At 43.5% G+C, this 23,018-nt stretch overlaps 1 protein-coding gene across 4 annotated transcripts in view; it reads right to left on the reverse strand.

Annotated features, from left to right (window-relative positions):
- The window catches only part of zfhx4 (zinc finger homeobox 4), a 92,276-nt gene that overhangs the window by 16,126 nt on the left and 53,132 nt on the right, over positions 1-23,018 (reverse strand). For all 4 annotated transcript variants that reach the window (XM_074693887.1, XM_074693886.1, XM_074693885.1 and 1 more), the window contains exons 6-7: positions 21,763-21,997; positions 2,312-2,410 (exon numbers count right to left, since the gene is read on the reverse strand). In XM_074693887.1, coding sequence (XP_074549988.1) covers positions 2,312-2,410; positions 21,763-21,997 — 334 coding nt within the window. The remainder of the gene's footprint in view (positions 1-2,311; positions 2,411-21,762; positions 21,998-23,018) is intronic.

Below are 23,018 nucleotides of genomic sequence, written 5' to 3' on the forward strand. Positions count from 1 at the left end.
AAATTTGCAAGATACATGCAAATAAAAAAAAAATCTGAATTTGAAGATGCTGATATGGAATATTTAGCATCTGATCTAGTTTGCATGTCATTTCACAATTTAGGATTGCACATGAAATTAATACATAACATCTGACTGTAGGAACAATGAGTAATTTCTTTGCTAATTTGAAGCAGGTAGGGATCTGTAATTTCCTTAGGCTGCCTGACAGACTCATTTCCATGCTAGGGCCTTTGTTTGGTTGGTTATTTATAAGAAGTGGGCCCCTGAGCCATGGTGGCGACATGCACCATCTACACACACAGCACAAAGCTATCTGGAAGTAATCCACATCAGGGACATTTGCATGGAAAATGTAACATGGATTATAATTAATCTAAAGTGACACGGGATTATAAAAGACAATGTAAATGAAGCAGGGGGAAAAGCACTTTCTGTCTTTCCTTGCCCCCCTCCCTACCCCCCTTTATCTATCTGTCCCTCTTTGTTTAAAGGATCTTGGTCTTGGAGATGAAGTGCGCAAACACACTGCTCACTTGGTCACACTGTAATCCTTTCCCTGGAGATCACCATACGGACACACACACACGCACACATACACGCACACGCACAGATCTAAACATTTGAGGCTTGCCAGAGATTTGGGGCTGAGGATGGAGATGCTAAATCTTACTACTTTAAGCTGGAAAAAGAGAAAAACAAGGCCCTGACTCTGGTGATAACCCTAGCATAACAACACGGACACACCAGACGTTATTTTGCATTTTCTAGCATTTGGCTTTCTGAAACCTCCTTTAATCCAAATGCAAAATAAAACACCAAAACCACTCTAGCAATAATATGTCTGGCTTCCTTGCCAAAAAAATCCGCTGACCCCAGGGCAATTCCGAGATCAAATTATTCACAAAAAATAAAAAGGCATACATTTGTGCACTATTAAATAGATTTCCGACATCTGATAAACTACACTTGAGGCAATGCATGAACATAAGCAGGCTTCAAAGTAAAGAGGACCTGGACACTCTTTTTTTTTTTTTTTTTGCATGTGTGCAGTGGTGTTAAATGACGCCGGCGGTAATATGCGGCGGTAAATGCATGGATGGTGGTTCCCCGCCAGTCTGTCAGACGGGCCTGTCAGAGAGATAGAGCTGAAAGATAGATGACTAGCTAAACTAATAGGCCCCAGCCTCACTCAGCTCTCCTTCTGCCTCATTGAGCCTCACATTATGGAGCTAGGTATGGCATGCTAGGAAGAGGAGGTGGGGAGGGAGCTTGAGATGGATAGAGGTTGGGAGTTGGAAGGTGTATGCGTGTCTGAGTTGGGATGGGGGGGTGTAAGAGAGAAAAAGAGGAGGAGAGACATTAGTAGAGAAGGAAAGAATGGAGAGAGACCCATGCAATGACAGAGGGAAAAAAGAGGAGTAGAGAGAGACCCCATGCAATATTCATCCCAAGCCACGGATTTCCATCTCATACATAAAAGGACCATATGAATTCTTATTTGGGTAAATCAAATCTAACAAAGCCGGGGCTATCCCGACCACAGCCTTGCAGAAGAGGCATTATGTGCTTGTACCTCGCCCAAAATAACAAAAACACCAAGCCTTCATGTACGGATTGTTGCTCCTCCCAGCTTACAACATTGTCATACTAACAAACACTTCTTTCTATTTTGTGCTCTTTTTTATCCGAGGTAATGCCGGGTGATAGGGTCACAGATTGGACAACAATTAAGGGATGGATTGAGCCGAAGAAAAAAAGGGGAAAGAAAAATGAAGGAAAGATGCAGGAGGGGAAAAAAAAACTAATTTAAGGGTTGCAGGGATGCGGTGCAATATTAGAAAAACATATACACAGCCCCCCCCCCATCTAATCCTGCGCTTATGAAAAATTAATATGTCATCGGAGAGGGCACAAGAACGAGAAAAGATTAATGCAAGGCGCTTATAAATTACAAGCACGCAAACTGATTTGATTAAAAAATAATCTGGGGCCTGGACATTGCCTGGTAATATCCACAACACTCAACTTATCCCTCTCCCTTTCTCTCATTTTTTCTCCCTCCTTCTTTTTTACTCTCTCCCCCCTCTGTCTCTCTTTCTCTTTTTCTCTTTCTGTCAGATGGAAACGATTAAAGCAGGTCACATGGAGGCTAGTCGGCAGCATTCACATGCTACACACACATGTTAGAACCTTATCTGAGGCACAGAGAGAGCAGGAGCGAGGGATGAGCTATAACTTGAAAAAGAAGGGAGGCTTAAGGTTCATATGTGATTTGTGTGTGTGTGTGTGTGTGTTTATGCAGACTTACGGTCAGTTCTCCGGCTGTCAGTCAAATCTTGGTCAGTCAGGTTCAGTCCCAGCCTGGAGGAGGAGCGAGGAGGTCGCTCACCATCCTCTGAAGTCTCTTCTGAAAAGTCAGAGACAAAGACTACATTACCCATAATGCACACTAGAAATTTTTATGTCTGGGCATCTGTGCTGGTAACAAAATCTGTTGTGGTTTATCATCTTTATCAGATACCGCTGTATCGTACAAGGCTCATTTTGATGCTTTCATGTGTTTCCAGTTTACCGTAATGTGTGGAATACCGCCCCAGCAAAAAGTGCCACTATGGATTTAACAAAATGTTCTTTTAAAAAAGTCACATGCTATACCAAGTACAGGGGATGAACTTTGATACTCACAGACGCCAAAAGAAGGAATAATGTGTGACAACAAAAAACATCCCACGGTGTCTCTTTTTGAAACTTTTTGATCATTTGGTTAAAACAGATGTACTAAAAGATGTCTTCACATCTACTTGTCAACACAATCCCCACAAAATTAATGTTTTCTTCATTTGTTTTCTGTTTTAAATGCTTTTATAATGATATCAGATGTGATAAGTTTCTCCAGCACAGCATGGAGGGAAAAAGTTAGGAATTTCCTTTTCTAATGCTCAACATAAGTGAATAAAAAGTTCATCAACTCTACTCAAGTCTTTGGAAAAACCAGGGCTACAAAATACAACATTACAGGATGTATGACATCCATTGTTCTCTTTCAGAGGAAAAAAAGGGCAAATTGAAAACAGAGATGTTAACTACTGCACCAAACATATACATTGTGTCAGTGCATTTCTGTAAAAAATTATGCGCACATGCACACGCACACGCACACATGCACAGGCAAACTAGCCAACACACACCTGTGCAGCTCTGTAATATTAGCAGATTAGCCTGCCCATCTCTGAGAGTTCAGCCCCTTGTTTGATAATTCTGTGTATCTGCAGTGTTCTGCCAGTGGATTAAAGAGTGTGTGTATGTGTGTGCGTGTGTGTGCGTTTTGTGTGTGTGTATGTGTGAGTGTGTGTGTACGAGTGTGTATGTGTGTAAATGTGTCGCCAGCACAAGCTAACACTAATCCCAGCCAAGCCCCAGCGCTCCCTTTCATCCAGCCATCATTTGTCTCCGGCTGGGCTGATGTCACTTTGTAATGAATTTTGAGCAGTCTGAGAGAGGCCAGATAACCAGGCGTGCACGCACACACACACACACACACACACACACACACACACACACACAAAGCATGCACACACACAAAAACATATATACACATATATAGCCCCCTCCTCCATCTCAGGGTAGCACACACAAATGCAAAAATCAAACAGGAACACTTGCACATAGGCATCAAATCATACACACATGATATCACACTTTAACACACAAATACACATACACACAAACACACACACACTCAAAGAGCTAAAGCGTTAAAAATTTCATGTCTCCTAAACGGGAGTTGGTGTGTGTGTGTGAGTGTGTGTGGGGTTTTTTTGTACCACAAACCCCTCACTCTGCCAGAGATGCATCTGTTCTGTGTGTGTGTGTGTGTGTGTGTGTGTGTGTGTGTGTGTGTGTGTGTGTGTGTGTGTGTATAAAAGAGCTGCACTCATCAATCCTGCACTGCCTTAATAACCATATTTTTTTAACACACGCACACACACATGAACACACAAACACACACACACATGCACACACTTACCGAGAGTCATATTCATAGAAATCAAGCACAGGGTGCACTGAGGTCAGCTTGCATTTGCATACAATCACTCTGGCCATTGTATGACGAGCACAAGGGGTCCACAAACCCCCCTCGGAAACATGATATGATTAACCCTTTCACATACAGCGGGGTGCCTACACATGCACAACCCAAGACACACGCACACACAAAGAAACAGACACATAGACTAAGCGCTGGCGCCGTTGCTTTAAGCGCCAACACATTAAGTGGACATTATATACAGCATGAAATTTTCATGGCAGATGCTGGCATGTGATTGAAGAGGAAAAATCTGGTTGTGTGTGTGTGTGTTGAGTGTGTCTGAATTCATGGATTCTGGGTTTTTGCATTTGTACACATTTGTTAGAGCTGTACACAATTTGCACAAATGTGTACACATTCTTTTTTCAAGGTGTATCCACGCTTCCCTCTATGTATGTAAGCGTGTGTGTGTAAGCGTGTGTGTGTGTGTGTGTGTGTGTGTGAAAGAGAGACTGCACTCTGCTCCTGATGTTTTATTAATACGTTGGTGACAACGGGGATGAAATATCTCCTGTCAGCCAGCAGAGCCTGGGCTGCAGAAATTGCAATTTTCACTGCTGGTGCTGCAGCGTCCATCTTTGTATTTTAATTCAACCCCACCTTCATATAGACGGAAACAGAAAGGTAGCCCGCGTGCATGTGTGCATGCGTGTGCGCATGTGGGTGTAAATGTGTGTGTGTGTGTAGTGGGTTTGAAAGTCCTTCCTCACTGATTTATCTTTTCTCTGTACTTGACTTTTGTTCGATGCCAAGGAAAAGCAAATGGCACAAATCGAACAGCATGTTTCACAGAAGAGTGAGAAGGGAAGGGGAGGGAGAAGGGTCAAAATAGAAATACAGAGAAGAGAAAATATAAGCTCCGGTGGATCTCGCATACTGCAAGGTCAAGGAAATGTCTCAGAAGAAAGAATGAAAGAAATCTCAGAAAGCAGGAGGACAAAAACACCTTTTTCATCTCTTTTGTCACTGTCTGCTTTCATTTCTTCTCTGCAGCCCGTTGCATATTAAGAGAGCTAAATAAAAACAGACAGAACTGCTTTGATTGAAAGTGATCTGTTTGATACAACAGGTTAATTTCAGATTGTTATTGCATATAATTATCACTTTCTTTACACACTGAAGGTTTTAATTTTGGCACAAGAACATTTAATTTCCCCAGTGAATTTTAAAAATTCTGTAGGTAAACAACAAACAAGTTATTACTGTCATTACCATGCACACAGCATCAAACAGCATACTGAGTGTAATGATCAGTGTGAGCTCACATTCTTACTAATAAACCAAACTTTATGAGGTAATTTGTTAGATACTGCTTGAAATAAAATTTGCAGGCATGGTTGTAAATAATAAAAAAAACGTATATAGAAAATTAGCCTCTTGCATTCTGGTGCCATAGAAACAATAGTAGTGGCCTGGTTAAAGTGGTTTAAGGTGCAGCGGGTGCCTGATCATCATCATGACACCACCAAACCACTATCTTAACTCTAGGGGGCAGTCTACCTGTAGCCAGACAGGACACAAGAGAGACAATGAACAGAGAGAAGGAGAGCCAGGGTGAGGAGTGGGTGAAGAACGAGAGGAGGAGAAAGAAAAGGAGTGATCATCTGGGCCTCATCAGTGTTTTTTTTCCTCACTCCTTTCCCCTTCTAGATCTGCGGTGAGTGTGTGAGTGTGTGTGTGTGTGTGTGTGTGCGTGCATACGGAGAATGTGTTTCCACACTGAGGACATTCCCAGACGAGCTCTCTCGATACATCAGCACAGCGTCTGCCCTCTGACTGACCCTGACAGTTACGCACCACATGAGTGTGCACGGGTGTGCGTGTGACAATGTGTGTGTGTGTGCACATGTTTAGGAGTTTCTGTGTGGATGTGCGCCATTGATCAAGTGAGTGAGACAGTGACTGCGTGTGTTTGCATGTGAGTTGTCATGTGCAAGACGGAAAGAGAGAGACAGAGAGTCCTGCAGCGGGGACTCTTTAACCATCAACTTAATCGCTACCAGAGCAAAACTTCTGCAGTCACCTTACACTGCCTCTCTGCACACACACACACACACACACGCACACACTCATATACAGAGAGTGGGTCAGGCTAAGCAGGGTGTGTGATTTTGGCAGCCTGGTGGGACTCTCTTTGATGTGGGTCGGTCGGAACATTAAAGCCGGCCGGTGAGCTTGAGCTAACCACAGACCCTGGGTCTGATTACCCTGCAACCAACACTGGCCTATATTTAACTGTTAGAGGGGAAGAATAATTAAGTGTCTCCTGATCAGGGATACAGCGAAATGAGTCTGGCTTTTAAATTTAACTATTAATTGGAAGTCAGTGTAACCAATTAGGTTAACTGGATGAATAAGGCTTTTGTTTGTCTCAAAAAGCACACCCAGCAGTCCACCAAAACAGATTTTATTTCCTACATATAAAAAGAAAGTAATGTGTTCTGCATTTTTGGATACAAAATCTAGGATGAAAATATCAAACACAACTTCAGATACTTATAATACTTGTAATACTTAAAAAAAGCAAAAAGAAGTATCATATAAGAAGGATGTGAAAAAAGAGACACAGAAAGAGATGTTTAGAAAGAAAAAACAGACATATGGGAGATAGAGGCAATGAAGGATGTATTGAAAGTGTCAGCGCACTGAGTGTGTGTCTATGTGTGTGTGTGTGTGTGTGTGCCCTCTAGCTGTATAATGACCTGCTCTGAGACCACTCTCTCCCCTTCCCAGTCTCCCCCTAAGGGCCCATAACCGCCATGCCGGGTCATTATGTGCCCGTTGGAGGACTCAGTCGCAATAGCACATGAGCAGAGAGCAATGCCATCTCTGAGAAACTGGACGCCAAGGCTCCAAAATGGCTGAATTCATTAGCTGGGGCCGAGCTGCCTTTAATTTGCTTCCTTAGGGCTCGGATGGTGCTCATTAAAGGGCTAAGGGAGTCTTCTTTTACATTAATGTTTATCTTAAATCACAGGCAGTATGAAAACAGAGCATCAAGAGAAACTGTAATTGCCACCAAAGAAAAGACGTGAAATACATGAGAAATACCATCATACCCAGATCAGAAAACTAACGGTATATAGCTTTTAACTCCTAGATCCTCCGATAGAATCAGTGCTGTGCTGCTGTACGTGTAAAAAATGTTAAAAAGGACAAGATACAGTGTGTATCCGGTGTAGCTGTGGTAGTAATGCAGCCTTAATGTTTTGCGTAACACCCATGACTGCCATGTCTCCCCCACTTAGCCGTGATGTTGACGCTGATTTCTTCTTACAACTCTGGTCATGTCCCCTGTGAGACCACGTGCATGTGTGTGAGTGTGTGCAAGAGTGTGCACGCGAGCAGTAGAGGCCCTGTGATGTCACATTCCTGCGCCGCGCGTGGCTCTAGTTTGGCCTCTAGGTTTTAAAGGGGAAAGCTTTGAAACATTACACCATCCCGCACAGTCACAGCCAATGCACACATGCACACACACACACACACATACACACAGTCAAGGGCCAGTGGTAATACTGCCAGGGTAATAACCTCACAGACTTACTGATCTCCCCCCCTTCTGTTCTCTCACCCTCAAATCTTTATTTACCCTACTCTCCCTCTCCACCTCCTCCTCTCCCTGTACCTTTTCCCCCAGAATTTCAGCGCGTTTAACAAGCATTTAGATCTTAACCAGATGTTGTTAATGTAGCATGTCTAAAATACTAAACATCAACCCGGCGGAGAGGGGCTACAGCTCCTGCACAGGGCCTGGGAATAACTGACACACACATGCATACACACCTGCCTTCGCTCACACACACCTACACACACAGAACTCACTCTGCACATAATACACACATCTACTCCCACACGGTGTTCAATGTATTTCACGCACAGAGGCCCACAGCCCACATGCTAACATGTAAACAGACACACACCAGCACAAGCAAACACACGTGTTTCCATCCGCCCACACACACCCACCTTATTGCTGAAAACACACGAGAACTTATTACAGCTCCAAAAAAAAAGATCTATTGTTTCAGGACGACTCTGAAAGCCAGACAATAGGATTGTCACATTTAATGCGCTCCTGGTGTGAATGTCAATAAGTTGAACTGACAGAATAAGCTGAAAAAATGACTTTTGTGTAAAAAACGCTTGTATCAGCAGCTCCAAATTTGCTTTGTTGTTGTCAATTACGACTTCCTGAGACGCTTCATTGTATTTTCTTTCGCTCAAATTGCCCGCACGGCTGTCTTGCAGGCGACTAACAAAACACCTATTACTCCTTTGAAAAAAAAAGAGGAAAAAAGAGAGAAAATCATATGAATAAACATAGCTAAGATTAAAGGCTTGCATGTCTTGCTTGCTGCGCAGACAGAAAGTGTTGTTTCGTGTTAAGAGGGGTTTCATTTTCAGCGCTGTGAGCACTGGGGGGTGTGGAGGGGGGGCTGTTAATGATTCTTTAATAGCAAATACAAAAGGTTTCACAGGACAAAAATATGGCTTCAAAAGGGTTCAGTGGTGGAAAAAAAATCTGCCTCAACACCTGGCTTTATACAAAAGGCTAGCACACCTACTGTACACCTCCACACGTGTGCGCACACACACACCTGCGTCTTACACAACAGCCATATTGCATTTCGACTGTTTGAATCACCTAAGGCTGAGTAGGTGAATTGAAGAGGCGGCACGGCAAGCTTACAGAGGGATTTAGGAATAATTTGAAAAGAAGATTCCACTCCTCTGTTTCATCTCCCCTCATCCCTTTTCTTTATTTTCTGTTTTTCCGGGTCTTTTATGATTCCTTGGTCCAATATTTATCCAGCCCCTGATTATAAACATCTGGCCGATGGGGCAGTCTGCACAGCGGCAGCCATAGAAAAAAAAAGACACACACACACACACACACGAAGAGGAGAGTCACACACATTGAGGAAATATCACACACGCACGCCAACGTGACCCTGTCAGGTCCAGAGAGGAGGACGGACAGAGGGTGGGAGAAACAGAAAGGGAAAGGGAGGGAAGGAGAAAGGGAGAAAGTCAGACCAGACACAGACGGAGACACAGCGAGAGAACTAGTAGCTGAGGGTTAATGGCCTTCCCATCTCTGTGATAAGAATTCATTCTGTTCTATTACCAGCACTTATCTACAGACGCTGCTGTCTTTCCCTCTCTCTCCCCCTCAAAAACACACACACACACACTGATAGACACACACACACAGACGCGCAGCCAGGGTCCGAGATCGATAGATGAACCTAATGAAGAAAGCAGCTGTTTCTCGGCATACCTGCTCAACTCTATCTGCCCAACAAGATCTCCCTGCCGCATTCATCCGTCTATCTATCCATCCACCTATCTATCTATCTGTCCATCTATTTTTATATCTTCTAACACGGCTATCCATCCATATACCTAGCCTTTCCGTCCCCCAGTGCCTCTATTTATCCCTCTATCTGTCCATCCATCTTTACACGGTAAACAAAGATACCAGCAGGATAGGCAGAGTTTCCAATAGACCAGACTGGTCCTTGTCATGTATTCAAGGTTTATTTATTTTCCGGGAACTAATATGAGGAAGGGAATCTAATAAAATGGCTGCCATGGTTTAAGAGAATGGCTTTTTTTGTTTGGTGTGTGTGTGTGTGTGTGTGTGTCTATGCTTAAAATAGGCCTGTGACGGGCAGTGGCCAAATGGATAATGCTTAAACAGATCTTTATCCTATTGGGCTACTGTCCCGTTTTTAGCGGCATAAAAACCATCTGCTTTCAGAGCCACCAAAAACAAGACTGTAATCCTGGGATGGAAATCAAAGAAAAGATTCGAGTAGATAGAAAAAAGAAGATGAAAATACAGCTCTGGGATATCAAATGTGCATTGTTAATCAACTTATTTTTGTTACATCAAATTAAGGCTTTAAAACAATAAAATGCATTTGATCTTCGACTTGGAGAAAGCATATTAGTGACATTTTTACGATGCCATACCTCACAATTTACTGCAGAAGTAATCATTTGATAAGATAACACAGGGTTGTGTGAGTTATTCATAAAGATATGAGATGAAAAATTGCTTCAGGTTTCCTTTCAACCGTTTCCTTTAAACCTCTTTGACATAACCAGAAATAGAGTTGAGTCCAGTAAGCGGTAAAATTGCCATTAAAGCATAACAGTTGCATATAATAACAATAATCCATGTGACTGCAAAACAAACACGTCTGCATCATGAGGCACTTGTTACGGGTTGAGGTTTGGAAGGATGGCATGACTTTTCATCATAAGAAGAACAGAGTCACGGAAGAAAAATGAATAAATATCTTCAAGCCCATATTTATTAGGTTGTTCCGAATCATCTCTAAAATGACCACATGGAACCTGTAATATGTGTAACGCACACACATGAAAACAAAGACCCAGGGCAACCGCCCCAGGAGATGGTCTTCACAGACGGTTACAAATAAGAAGTGTTGGCTTTCCTCTGACTTTCTCAAAAACATGCAAAAAATGTCCATTTCATTACTGGCTAAACAATGTCATATGGGCCCCCACTGGTCCTAATAGAAGCAGACAAAGACGGAGCAGCACACATATGCTTCGAATAAATCAGATTACTGAGCAAGAGTGGGGGAGAGAAAGAGTGAGAGAAAGAGGGAAAGAAAGAGAGACACCGCCAGACACTTAGAGGATTGACAATATTCCCTTTTCTTGCTACCTCCACCCCCTCCTTTTCCTCCCTTTCCTCCACTTTCTTAACTCCCCCAACCCCCGCCCCGCCCCCAGCGGGATCTGTTTTAGATTTGAGCCAGTGCTAGAGCCATATCTCTCCCTTATCTCTGCTAGCCGTCAGAAAACAGAAAGCTCCATGTTTCCATGCATTAGACTCCCGGCCCCTGACACGCCACTTGAAAATCTCACAGCCCCTCAAAATGGTTGAGCAGGAAAATAAAAACAGCAGAGATATCGTTTAATCAAATGAAATGCAGGTTACCGGGTTTGCATTGATATTATGTTTTATTTCTGAAAGCGCTCTGATACTGTGTCATATCAAAGAAAATGTCAGCCGTGAAAATTATGGAAATGCATTTTTGGCATTGTGATGACAAATGTCAACCAAAATCCCTTAAAATGAGATCACTCTCTGAGAGGCACAATGTGTCATTAACCGTTTTTGAAAAGCCATCAGGATTTGAGGGACTGTGACATTTTTTTAGCCCCCTGACCACCTCTGAAAACCAGCCTCCATGAAGATATCCCGTCGTGTTTTTTTTGGCTCCAATTACCCCAAAGCTCCTCTCCGATGACTGTAAAGAGACGTATTGATTCCCTGTAAAGTTGTTACAAAAAAAGGAGAAAGCGCAGACAGGGTGGGGAATATGTTAACAATTTGAGGAAAAAGGAAAAATCAATATTCAAATGACTCCTTTTATTGATTTATAATTAAGTCTTAATTGCGGCTAGGCTTGGACTCTCAAACCGCTCTGTGACGTTAGCCGGGAAAAGGAGATAGGGGAACATTATTGATACACTTTAACAGTGGTGGTCGCCCAGACATTGATTCAGCCGTTTTGCGGTGCCTTTGGCATGCTCTGAGGGCCTGAACGCACAGATACACACATATACATACACACATATACTACAGCAAAAGGCTGCATATACACCTGAGTGCACAAACAAATACACACTTAGTGAAGTAACACAGCATAATTAACCTTCATCTGGGAAAAGTCAGGTTGGCCTTATCTGCAGCTTGATTCTGCATGTGTGTGTTAATGTGTGTGTTGTAATTACTCTTTTAGGTGTGGAACTGACTGACTGCAGATGGTGATGGTGGAGGTATTATGGTAAACAAAATAAGTGAGAGGGGATTGCGTGTGTTAGTCTGTGTGTGTGAAATGAAAGCTTGCTGGAGCCTGCCTTCAGACAGCGTTCTCATTTTATACAAGTGTGTATGGCTGTCTCTAGATGTCCTGTTTGTGAGTGCGTACTCTGGTTCAAATCTGTGTGTGTATTTGTCCCCACGGGCCTAATCAGGTATCAGATACCTTTTGTTTTGGGAGCTCATTGATGGATGAAATCTTTATCTGTGCTATTGATCAGGAGGGCGCGGGTCCTAAACTGTCTGTCTAGCTGCCTGCCTGCTCCGGCTCTAACAAGATTGCCAGGGCCGAGTATATCAGTTAACATTTAATCAATGGCAGCTTAAGACACTGGGGCTAAGGGAAAGAAGCCCACCGCTTCAGCCCCCTGCCCCTAACCATTACCCGGGATTGAAGGGGAACTATACTTCTGTGTGTGTGGGGGATCCAGATGATTACAAAGGATTGGGTCTGGTTGATCACATGTCTTCAGGGGACAGAGGTGTGTGTTTGTGAGCGTGTGTTCCCTGTGTTTGTACGTCAGTGTTTACAGGCATGTGAATGCTGGCTTGTCGATACATGTTAATACGCCAAAAACGCCAGAGGGGCTGGTTTGTGCTACGTTTCCATGCTGCTCTCAAGAAAATGGGAAAACTGAATAAAGTGACTGATGTGTTTGAAAAAATTGCTATTAAAATCAAGTGAAGGCCTCAAATTGAACACGGCTGTGTGAAAACACACGCGCCCACACTGCAGAGGAAAGATATGACATATCAGGCAGTGCGTGATTTTATTTTTTCTGCCTCGCTTGCAAAAAGCCCCCTGATGGTAAAATGCAAAAAGAGGAGAGTCAGCAAAAAAAGAAATGTGATCTCTTAGACTTTTTTTCCCGCTTTTATTTTACAATCAGCTCATCTCTCTGTAAATGAAACCCCATCAGATCTAAGAGGCAGATCCTTCGTCTCCCATCTCCAGTTTTTCCTTTCATTTTCTTATTCAAGCTATCGCTGGACCTCATCATCATCAAATCTCATTTCAAGAGAATTAAAGATGTACTTACTCTATTTGCTGATGTGAGTGTGTGCAGGTTCAGAATCTGTATGTGTGTGTTTGTCAGGAGGTTGCTCTGACGGGGGAAGCCCCTCTCACGTCCATGCCTTTCGTCCAAAGCCTGGGAGATTCCCACCACCGAAAATCAATGTGTGTGAGAGCATATGTGCGCCTGTGTGTGTGTCAAGGTTTTGTAAGACAAATCTCTCCAGCGTGCGCCGCTTTAGTGCTATTGAACCAAGCTTCGATCACTCGGCCACTGTGAATAATGCAAGGGAGGCTACTGCTCACTTACAGCACAGGATGCTTGCATGTGTATGTGTGTGTGAGTGTGTGTTTGCGCGCACACGTGGGAGTGTGTGACAGGATGGTCCTTTTTCCCTCTTGCAAATGCAACAGGGCAGTTCTTCGACGTTCCTCCACTTGGCCCTCTTAATCTCGTGTCAGATACAGGAACTCCCACATTGATACTGTCTCTTTGAGTGTGTGTGTGCGCGTGTTCCTGTGTGTGTGTGTGTGAGTACGCTGGAGGCTTCTACAGTAGACGGGAAGAGCTTAACTCAAGCAGACAGCTCAGGCCTGCACTTTGACACACCCTGACTCATTACATACAGCCGGCACACAGCGGAATATTGTCATTAAAAAAGACAATTAGATACGAAGTCAAGGGAGCATCACTTACACACACATGGACACACACGCCTGCTCTCACACACACACACACTGCCTGAGAAATATAGGTGAACACTCTCGTCTGCATATCCCCAGGTATATGAAGCGGAGATATTAATAATCAGGATGTTACAGAGTAATTAAAATGATTCCAAATGATGAGCGTGTGTGTGTTTTTAGCATATGTGTGTTTTTCGTTAATTAAACTGAATGATCTGATATGACACAAACCGTAATGCTTTAATGGTGTCCTATACTTGATGTAGCTGGAGGGGACAACAGTTGATGGGTCTATAGGGAGTGACAGGACAACACACACACACACACACACGCACAAACAGAGCTGCTTATTGGCCCTGCCTACGAGGAGCATCTCTTTTTGTGACATAATTATCTGTGTCATCACTTATTAGGCAATTAAACAAACATCAGTTTCTATTTCCTCTCCCGCCATCTCTCCTCTCTTCCTATTTTGCCTCCTTGTCCTCTTCTCTCCGTCCAATGCCTCTCCTCTCCTCTTCCTTTTTTATTTAATCTTCTCCTTCCTCCTCTCCTCTTCTTCTCCTCTCCCTCTGCTCCTCATCCTCCCCTCCTGTGTGACTCCAGACAAGGTTTCAATTTCAGCATGCTGATTGTCTCATTGCCGACTCTATGCATGTCTAACACTTACTAGCACTCTGGGGACCGGCAATACACACCATAGAATGCCTATTACACTCCTACACGTTCCTAGTGAGTGTGTGTTCGTGTTTGTGTGTGTGTGTGTGTGGTGCGTTCACGTGTGTGTGTGTGTGTGTGTGTGTGTGTGTGTGTGTTTGCGTGGCAAGGGGTGATGAGGGTGTAAAATGCCTATTACGCTGAGAGTCTGGTCTCTCTTACACTGGAGAGAATTCTCTGGCGCCTAAAGAGCAGAAAATTGCAATGCTCCTCTTCCTCACTCCCCATTAACCTGCTTTTGAAACAAAGGCCTGACCAAGGTGTGTTTGTGTGTGTGTGTTTTCACGTGTGTGTGTGTGAGATCTTGCCCATTAGCCCCTTGTGCCATCATAGGCTCTGTGCATTGTGGGCCCAACCAAGCAGAAACACTGGGGTCTCATCTGCACATATGTTGAGTCGTCTTTGTTTTCTTTTATATTTAACCAACTTTTGGAGGCTAGTTTTAGCTTATTGCACCTTCTGCTCACCTCCTTTCCTCTCTTTATTCAATCATCCACTTGTGAAAATTGTACATTTTTATGCCCCCAAAAATGAACTTGTCACTCATTTTACCGTCGTCTTTTCTATCCGTCATCAAAGATGGCAAAGGAAGAAGAGAAGGCATCTTTTTGAAGAGCGTCAAGATGACTAAAGCAGCGGGCATATTTGTCTAATTTGCACAAAGACATCCACATCAAAGCACAAATCAAGACCCCAGCTCATTCAATGGATTTTTATCAGTCTATCCATTTCTTGCTCTTTTTTTCCTCCTGCATCCTTTTTTCTCCCTTTCCCTGTCACATTCCTCTTTCGCTCTCTATTTTTCAGAGCGTTATTAGAAGATGATAAAAGCGAAAGGGATGTCATGACACGGGACCCCCTGTTAGCATTAGGAGGTGGGAGAGAAAACGAACGAGAGAACGAGGGGGAGGGAAAAAAGGGAGAGAAAAGATGAAAGAGATTTGTCTGGAAATTATTGCTCACAAGGCATTGATTCTCTGCTTTAATCTCACACAGTGTGCTCAAATTTCCTATTAGGGAGATGAAGAAAAGGAGAGAGACGGAGATGGGTCTTATTCACATAGGTGCGGAGGTGAGACTTGGCATGCCTCTCGGTGCTTCTCTGGGCAGACAAAACATACTATTTCCCTTTTTCTGTAAAGAAAAACAAGGTTCTCACATGCACTTTCTTACTTTCCATTAGCCTGCTGGAGGTAAACATGGGCGAGAAACAGCTACTGCTACTGAAGTGCTGGAGGGTCACATACACACATATACACAACAAGCCACTGACAGCTGCTGTTGCTGCAAAGCTTCCCCCGGTTAGCGACGATTAGCCTTGGCTATAGGTAATCAATAGCAGCTATCAATTCCATACCTCCAACTGATGGATGAGGTAAGGAAACAGAGGAGAGTGTGAAAGAAGGGGCCATATAGGGAGAGAATTTGCAGCTGCATCAAGGAAACGGCACAGATTCTACCTGACAATACAACGTCCTGAAGTAACGTCTCTTCTTTGTGCGACTGTGTGTGCATATAGGCTGTTTTTAAATGTCCATCTGTGAATTGAATCATCGCGGTTTGAGATTAGTAGCTGCTTGGACCCAGCCTGTGCATTGCCTGGTTACCGTGGCTCTAGCTCCTCACAGCCCTCCTCCCATCAGCGGATTGTTTGTCTTAATGCTGTGTGACATGGCCCATTGTTTTGTCCATCTGTGGTTAAGAGTCAATGGACAGAGGGTGTATGAGGGGGATCGGGGAGAGAGAAGAATGGAGGTGAGGGAGAAGAAAATAAAGAGGAGCTGGAGTGAAAAGGAGAGAGGAAGGGAGGAGGGGTGTAGGGAGAAAACGGGAGAGAAACGAGGTGCATAGAAGAGCTGAAAGGTGAAAAAAGTTGGAGGAAGATGCAATAACCTGAAGATTTCAGTATAGTCCTCGGGCTTTCTTTTTCAGGACCTTCCTGAGGCGTCAGCTTCCATATGGACGAGGCCTTGAGCTCAGTGATATCACCAATGTGAAAGGCTCCCCGGCCCTGTGACGCCAGTCCCCCCTTCAAAGGGTTAATTCATATTTAGTATGCGTCCTCATAGCCCCACGGCTTTGTATTGTAAATAAGACTAATGTGGCATTGGTCAGGTATGCTAATTCAGATAATCAGTGCAATTTCTGCAAATTATAACTGTCAGTGCGGTGGGCACAGAACCTTGGCGGAAAACATGAGGGAACAATTTAGCCCGGGTAATACCCCTCCACCAAAGAGCTGCTCAACTCAAAGAAAAACAATCGGCCTGAGCCCATACCGCCCCGACACACCATTTCAAAAATAGTTTATGGTGAACGAGGCTCCTTTTTTTCAGACACAAGTCAGCATGCTGCCCTTTTTTTCCCTATGTGCACACACAGACCGCAAAGTAATTATAATTTGCTTGGATGGAATTATTCAAGAAATGACCACATCTTTTACTCCCTCAGCCATAGAGAATATGGTTTTGGGAAATTTGGGGGTAAATTGCTACTTGCCGAAAATATAATAATATACATATATGAATGTGTCTTATTTTGATTTGACAAATGATTTAGAATGCAGCGCATTGTCTCCAACTAATTGTACGGCAATAAAAAGCAGCATACTTCACTGAAATCCTCTTGGGTAAAATCAAATCACTCTCATCAGAACAGTTCTCTCAAGGAACGGCGTTTAACTCATATTGGGCACATAAAAAAAAAAAAAAAAAAAAAAAAAAAAACATTCCAGGTTTTTATTGTGCGAGGAATGGATCCCGTCTGTTTGAAAACAGTGGACTCTACCTTTTATGTAAGTAAGTCTAACAGTAAATGAGAAAGAAAAGGTCAAATATTATTTGTTAACTGTAGGTAATAAGCTGTTTGTAAGAAAATCAATGTGCAATATAATTGTCTGACCTCACCTATTAACCATATAATCTAAAAGCAGATATCTAATGGATTCCTGCATTAAAAGGATGGAAGGAAACATGAACTCAAAAAAGGATAAAACCGTCCTTCTTCGGCTCATCTCACCCCCCGCAAGAAAGAAAATGGCCACCACTGCGCTGACTCCAGCGGTTAGCTAGATCTGGGTGTGTGTTGCATCCTTTCTCTCACTCCTCCGTCCATCCGTGACTGTTTATGTAATGGCCACAAATTACTGAGACAAACCCTGGAAATAGACTTCTGTCTGAGGAGAGCAGGGAACCGCTGGAATGGCGAAACCAGCCCCGCCACCCAGAGGAAAAAAAAGTAGAACATGAAGGAGTGAAAGTGAAGAGGGAGGGAAAACCTAATACATCTAAAGATGCCCTGGTGTCATCACATCGAAATGCTCTTTGGGAGACAGAGAAGTCCTTTCCCATGATGAAAACTGAATGATGGTTTTGGTGCTTTGACTCCTACGGTTTGGGTTTGGTAAAATTTGGAAACCAGGAAATGCCGGCGCGATCGGAAACAAGCAACATGGCACATTTGCTCTCTGACCATGTGCCATCACATCTTCCCCACAGCACACACAAACACAAATCTAGATCCACTTCCAAACACGGGCACATGCAGCAATAATAAGTGTCCATTAGGCTCAGTTTTTAGCCTACAGCAGCTATGTAAATGGTTAGCGCAGCTACACTAATTTGACTAGAAACCGAAAATGTCCCAGAGCCTTATCACTCAGAGAAAACAAAAGACACCGGATACACACATATGCACTCACTCACACGTACACATCCACATAAAAGTGTTGTTGGTCTCTCTAAGTCCAAAGAGGTCTTTTGTTTAAAAGAGGGACTCAGACAAAGAGGGTCCTCTCCCTCCCTCTTTAATGCATGTTGGGTGGTGGTAGGGTGTGTGTTGTGTGTGTGTGCGTGTGTGGGGGGGGGCATCGAGAGATGGAGATGTGTGGGTGGTGGGGTGGTGGAGGGATGGATGACAGGCTGGGCTCTCAGAAATAATTACCTCCATAAGATCCCATCTCCCTCTTCCTTTCTGTGAGGGACAGAGGGAGCGGAGGGGAAAAGGGGGCGAGAAAAAAAATGACATAAAGTAAAGTATGCAGAAAAGACCCTTGTGTTTCTGCTTGGTCTGGCTTGTGAGGAGCTTTACACATGATGGAGCACAAGGCTAATGGGCGAGGGTGCACACACTGAAAAACACACTCATGCACACATACACAAACCTACTCTTAGTGTTCTTCACAGCTAAACAAATGGTCAGATGGTTGAGGCAGCGACAGGATATCAGCTTGACGGAGGAAAAATCATTGTAACAACTTAACTTCAGAGACTGTTAATGTCTCCAAAAATCCAGCTAAACAAATTGGTGGAATTATAAAATCTATGATGGAATACCCATGACTTGGGATCTGTCATATTTTGCTTTTCTTCTTGGGTTTCTCTAAACAGCTCCTTTCAGGGCGTAACTTCATTATTGAGTGGAGAAGGACACCAAAAAATCTAATTTCTCTAACAACTTTTGGACGACCCTCAAAGCAAAATGGCCTCCAAGTCCTCCATGTTGAGAGGCAATTCATTCATGTGTGTTCCTCTGATGCAAACTGGCATTTTTTTTTATAAACTCAATTTTCTTTAACACTTCTAATTGTACACAGAGAGGGACGATTTATCTCAGTAATGTGGGCACAGAGGGCTTTTTGTCTTTGAAGGACACAGGGGGAAAAAAAGATCAGGGTAAAAAGTTTTGTCTGGACAGTCAACGAGAGTCAAATATCTTCCTCAACAGTTGTGTTTACCTGATGTACAGGACGGGACGACTTGGCCCAGGTCTGGGGAATTACAGCCTCAAAAGGAAACAAAGAGTGTTGGTGTCTCAAATAAACATGCACCAGCAAACACATGCGTTGACATGCACACGGTGCAGTCCAGAAGAAGTGTTGCTTGTACACTTCTGTCTTTGTTCGAAACACCTATACCCTTGCGGTGTGTCTCTGCAGAACTCTATCCTTAATTAGGCCATAAAATCAGCATCAAAATTGTTTAATGAAAGCCATTCACATGTACATAAAGTCCAGAGCATTAGAACTCTTATTCCCAAATGGGCCTATAATTATCTGGCCCAGCGCCAGGTCCCAGGCTTTAAGAGAAAGATACCGGTCAGCACTTAAATTAATCTTTTTCATACCAGTCTCTAATGAACAGAAAGTGCTCGAGTCAGGAGTTGTAGCCCCAGAAAACTAGTGGCATGCATACACACGCACGAACACACAAATAGAGGGGTCCTTAAACTGAACACTGGCTGGAAATGTTGCCTACTATGGAACCTTTTCCATCAGTAAAAACGTTCACATCATCTATCACTATACAGGCCTAAAGCAGCTATGATATGCTTTTTCTTTTATAGAATATAACTCTGGTGGGTTATATCCACATGAGTTGTTGTGTAACCTAAAACCCAGAGGACTCAGCTTAAAAAGGCAAAAAAAGAGAAAAAAATGTTGAGACCACTGCAGGAAAAGAACAAGAACTCTCATTTATCACTTTAACTAAAGTGTTTATCTCAAGTTCAAACATTCTTACACCATCTGTGCCAACACCTGCAAACTTTGTAAGGTCTACAAGGAAATAGCTTTGAAACATTTAACATGTACCTTATGAAAGAATACTGTTGTTCACTAAAATATTTTATAGACTGGGCAAAAGGAGGGCATCCAAAAAAGTGGCTTAGCATTTTAGTCGCCGCCAGCGTCCGCTTAAGCTTTGCTCTAGCTTCCTCATGGAAATTCACCATGTGGCATCAAAGCCAAGGTATAAAAACGAAGGCCCGAGCAACAAATATGGTGTGTTTTAAGAGTGGAACATTTGAAATAGGTGCAGCGGGCGATTATTGCTTTTGACAGGTTTAAAAGATGGTTGCGCTCACTGGTTTGAGACGTAAAAAAATAGAAAAAAAAAGAAAAGAAAAGGAAAGGGGAAGAGGCTTGAAGTTGTTCAGGTTGAAAAAACGGACAGGAGCAGGCAGGAGTGGGAGATGGAATAAGCAGGACAAAAAAGGAGAGAGATAGAAAAGAGAGCAGGAGAAAAAGAGAAGAGGGAGGGAGGGAGGGTCATGTTAAAATGTACGGTAATGATTTATGTAAGCATGCTTTTCTGCTGCACCCCCAAATCTCACCGAAACTTTGATCCACGTGTAATTAAAACCAAACGTACACCGGCAACGGTCTCCATTTCAGGATTGGGAGCTCTTCTCCTGCTCATGTGTGTGTATTACAGAGAGTGTGTAAATGTGTGTGCTGGGATTCACATGTGTTTCTAAGCGCTGGGCCCCCATCTGTTTTGGGAGTACATGTACAGTATAAACAGGACACTTTTGGGAGCGCAGATTCATGCTGGAATACACACACACGCACACTAATACACACACAGATGGATGTATGGGCTAATGCTATGCTGGAATGCTATTCAAAATGTGTTATCCCCCCTCCTCATCTAGTCCACCCCACCCCATCCCACCCGCTCCTTCAGGTCAAGCAAAGCAAAAACAAGTTAAGCGCTCATTTTCTCCCGGCAGCATTAACATAGGGATGACTAAATAATGGACCCTGACTCTTGGTCTTCTGGTTTAAATTACAGCGCAGCCCCCTCCCCTTACACCCTGCAACCCCTCACCAACCATCCAACCCCCACTCAAAGAAAAACGATTAATCTTTTTTTTTTTTTTTTTGTCTCTCTGAATGTTTTACAGTTCTGTTACACTTATTAGCTGCTGGCAGGACGGAGAGTCTTAAATGAAAGCCAAATTGCTTTGGTCATGAGAAAGGAAATGAAAGCTCACTCCAGGGAGAGACTGTGTAGCTGTAGCATACGTGTGTGCGTGTGTGTAAGTGTGAGTGCGAGTAATGCGTGTGTGTATGGTGTATCATATGCGTGCACAGGCTTTTTCACTACAAGATACTCCCAAGGTGAAATTTCATATACTGACTGCCTGCCTGGCTGGGATGTCCCTGTGCACGGGACAGTGTGTGTTTGTGTTTGGGTGTGTGTATGTGTGTGTAGCAGATATAAGCACGGCAGCCTAATAGGAACAGTATGCTCATTTTGGAGAGATTAGGAGGAATGGACGGGTCTGTATCGAGAGACGTGATCTGGATATGAAGGCCGAAGGAAGGAGGGGACAGAGGGAGGAGGAGACGTTTGACAGGATGAAGAGGGAGTGGTGCAGAAATAGAAATAGGAGGAGCTTAGGGGGGGAGAGAAAGATGTATCTGACTTCAAAGACAGAAAACTGACCAGTCAAACTAAAATTATGTTCTAAAAAAAGTCCTTGTGGCATAAAAGAAACACACAGAACAGAGACTTGATCCCAAATTGTCTCTTAACTCACAAAATTGGTTAGGTCGTGTTAACTTCAGCTATAGACAAAAGAAGTGAAAGAGTCACAGACCTTGGCTGGAAGGGCTCTCCTTGACCTGGAACAGCTCCTGGAAGCTCAGTCCGTCCTCGTCCCCTACCAGGCCTTGCTGGTGCAGCTGCAGTTTTCTCAGTCCTTCGTTTTGCTGGTGGCGGGCTGAGCGGGCGTGCTGCACCAGGTTGAGGCGGGCTTTGGTGGAGTAGTCACACAGGGTGCAGTAGTAGACGCACGACTCAGGGCTGTGCGCACTGTCCTGCTTCTGCAAGTGCTGCGAGAGAGGAGAGAGCAGATGTTACGCGCTGTTCCTATTCTAGGGCACAGAAACAATCAAAAAGTAGTTGTTTGCACAATATCTGCTTCTTCAAGGTACTTAATTTCTGCAAACCAGAACATCTGAAAGCTTTTTTGATTAGATTTAGTCTGAAAAGTAACACTCCTGAAAAAAATTGTGTTCTGAGTCTTGTGATTATTGCAAAACCTGTTGAAACTCAAATGGTAACAACTCAGTAGCCAGGGCTTAGTATTTCATTTCAAAGGACTGTTTAATTAAAAACAGCCTGAAAATTGGTAACATATTTGCAGGAGTAGCTGTTTCCTTTTCGAGCTGAATTCAGTGTTGTCTTTATATTCATTGACCACTATTTCCAAATTAATTGGATAAATTCTGTGTGACATAAAGCTTAAAAACACACAAAAGTCACACAAGGGGTTGAGTTCAGACCACTATTTTTGTCTTTAACATGCACATTGTCCAGCTCTCCTCATTGTTAGCAGCTGCAGGGGTTTCTCATTCAACGTGTGCTGTCAGTTGCAAGCCCGTAATTTCCAGTTGCCTCTTTAATGGCATTGCAGCCATGCAAAGCTACCCCCTACCTCGATATGTGCACGCTCACAGGCACACACATATACAAACACACGGACGCGCACTGAGCACGCACAGCCCCCATCCCACCTTGCCCTACTCCCATACACCCAGTCAAGCCAAGCATATCAAGTGTGCCTCTGTTGTTGCTCCCGGGCTAATGAACAATGCACAAAAACAAAAGAGCAGGCCAAGCTTTTATTATCTGATCCTCTGTGGAGGGAGGGGAGGGAGACGGAGAGGAAAAAAGGGAGCAAGGCAAAGAGACAGAGACACAGAGGTGGCTCAGGAAGGTTGGTTTATGCTTTGTTAAGATTTATTCATACAGCCATGTGAGAAACAGGTGCAGGCTTCTATGCATGAATTAATACTCATAATGGAGTGTGTATGTGTGTCTCTCAGCTCCTATAGGAACATGTTTCATTCT

The sequence above is a fragment of the Halichoeres trimaculatus genome, unplaced genomic scaffold (genome assembly GCF_033239565.1).
Source record: "Halichoeres trimaculatus isolate MK-OKI-2021-1 unplaced genomic scaffold, fHalTri1.1 fHalTri1_scaffold_18, whole genome shotgun sequence".
Classification (NCBI taxonomy): Eukaryota; Metazoa; Chordata; class Actinopteri; order Labriformes; family Labridae; genus Halichoeres; species Halichoeres trimaculatus.